Genomic DNA, 1,862 nt, shown 5'->3' with positions numbered 1-1,862 from the left:
CCATTATGGAGGCGTGGTCTCCACGCAGACCATCCCCTGGGCGTGGCCAAAGGCAGCCTCGCCCCATCCCTTGCAGCTCATTGGCGGTGCGTGAAAGAAAGGTGGTTTGGGGGGCGTGGGCTGTTCTTCGCTCCGCCTTTTCTGGGCGTGGCCAATCCCCGTGGCCCCGCCCCTTTTCTTAAAGGAGCAGCTTCCCATTGCGATGGATCTTGAGGATCCTGCCCAGGCGCTGCTTGGCCGTGGCCAACCCCTTCTTGGGGCGCTTCCCTGCAATAAAGGGGGGGGTTCATGGTGAGGGGAGGGGGGGGTCGTTACCCCCATAGGGATGGGAAAGGGGGGGGCACAACCCAAACCCCATCCCCTTACCCTGTGCAGCCGCTGGGGGGGCGTGGGGGGGGCGGCGCTGGGTGAGGAACACCCCGGGGGCCATAGGGGTGGGCGCTCGCCCCGCTTGGGGCACCCCAAGGCCTGGCCCCCCCCCTCCAGGGCGAGCCGTGTACTCGTGGTCCGCCAAGCTGGGGGGGTAAGGGGGCTCCGGGGGGGGCTCGACCTCGGGTTCAGGTTCGGGGTCCCCTTCGGGGTCCCCTTCGGGTTCCGGCTCGGGTTCCGCTTCTTCCTCTTCCTCTTCCTCCTCTTCTTCCTCCTCGGGGGAAGGGGGAGAGGGGGGGCGGCGCTTGGCTGGGCCCTTCCTGCGCTGCAGCTTCCGGTGCTCCTTTTGGGGGGGGGGGGGCAGGGTTAAGGGGTACCCCAATACACATACATTGGGAGAGCCAAAGACCCCCAAACACCTCCCTTGGGGTCCCAACTGCCCCATAGCACCCATTGACACCCCCTAACTGACCCCTCCTATACCCCCTGACACCCCATAACTACCCCTCCTGCTCCCCTTAACTACCCCTTAACTGCCCCCAAAACTCACCCTTGACCCCCTCCCATAGATCTCCCCATAGCCCCCCTGATTCCCCCATAACTACCCCTCCCAGCCCCCCAACTACCTCCTGCCCCCCATCACCAAAACTCACCCTTGAGCCCCTAGATACCCCCCCATAGATCACCCATAGCCCCCCTGACCAACCCCATAACTACCCCTCCCAGCCCCCCAACTACCTCCTGCCCCCCATCACCAAAACTCACCCTTGAGCCCCTAGATACCCCCCCATAGGTCACCCATAGCCCCCCTGACCCCCCCCATAACAACCCCTCCCAGCCCCCCAACTACCTCCTGCCCCCCATCACCAAAACTCACACTTGACCCCCTAAATACCCCCCCATACCCCCCCCCCATAGCCCCCCCATAGGTACCTGCTGGGCCAGTTTGGCAGCGGCGGCCGCCAGCCCGGTCTCCACCGATGCCACCCTCGTCCCTTCCCGCACCGGGCGGCTCTGCCGGGGCAGCGAGGGGGTCACCCGGGCTGGGGGGGGGCAAAAAGAGGGGGGGGGCACGGTTATAGGGGGGTAAAAGCACCCCAATAATGGGGGGAACCCACTCTAAATGGGGAGTTGGGGGGGGGGGTACAAAGATCCCCCCCCCAAAGCCAGCCCATCCCAAAGCAGAGATGGCAGTAGAGACACAAAGACCCCCCCCCAAAACACCCCCACTACCCTTATGTACCCCCCCATCCCTATGTGCCCCCCCCCCAACAAATGGGGGACCCCCCCCCAACCTTTGGGGCTCCATGGGGCATCATCTGTGACCTTCTTCTTCTTGGGCAGGGATTTGAGCGCTGGATCATCCTCATCTGACTCCAATGAGGGGTAAACTGGGGGGGGCAGGAGGAAAAGGGGGGGTTAATATTAGGGGGACCCCCCCCCAAATCTATAAAGACCGCCCCTTAATATCCCCTTGAGCCAAAGGGGATATT

At 63.9% G+C, this 1,862-nt stretch overlaps 1 protein-coding gene across 1 annotated transcript; it reads right to left on the bottom strand.

The window, feature by feature from the left end:
* Nucleotides 1-161: 161 nt before the first annotated feature.
* LOC130592587 (histone lysine demethylase PHF8-like) lies at nt 162-1,760 on the bottom strand (the record flags this gene model as incomplete). Its single annotated transcript, XM_057397016.1, has 4 exons — nt 162-267; nt 367-712; nt 1,303-1,412; nt 1,665-1,760. Coding segments are annotated over 4 exons (641 nt in total), but the record flags the coding sequence as incomplete, so codon positions are not given.
* Between the last annotated feature and the right edge of the window lie 102 nt (nt 1,761-1,862).

This window comes from Pezoporus wallicus, unplaced genomic scaffold, assembly GCF_028554395.1.
Source record: "Pezoporus wallicus isolate ANWC-B61680 ecotype Strahan unplaced genomic scaffold, APGP_CSIRO_Pwel_v1 contig_12085, whole genome shotgun sequence".
Lineage (NCBI taxonomy): Eukaryota > Metazoa > Chordata > Aves > Psittaciformes > Psittacidae > Pezoporus > Pezoporus wallicus.
Note: the sequence above shows the minus strand (reverse complement) of the source record. Positions and strands in the feature narration are given on the sequence as shown.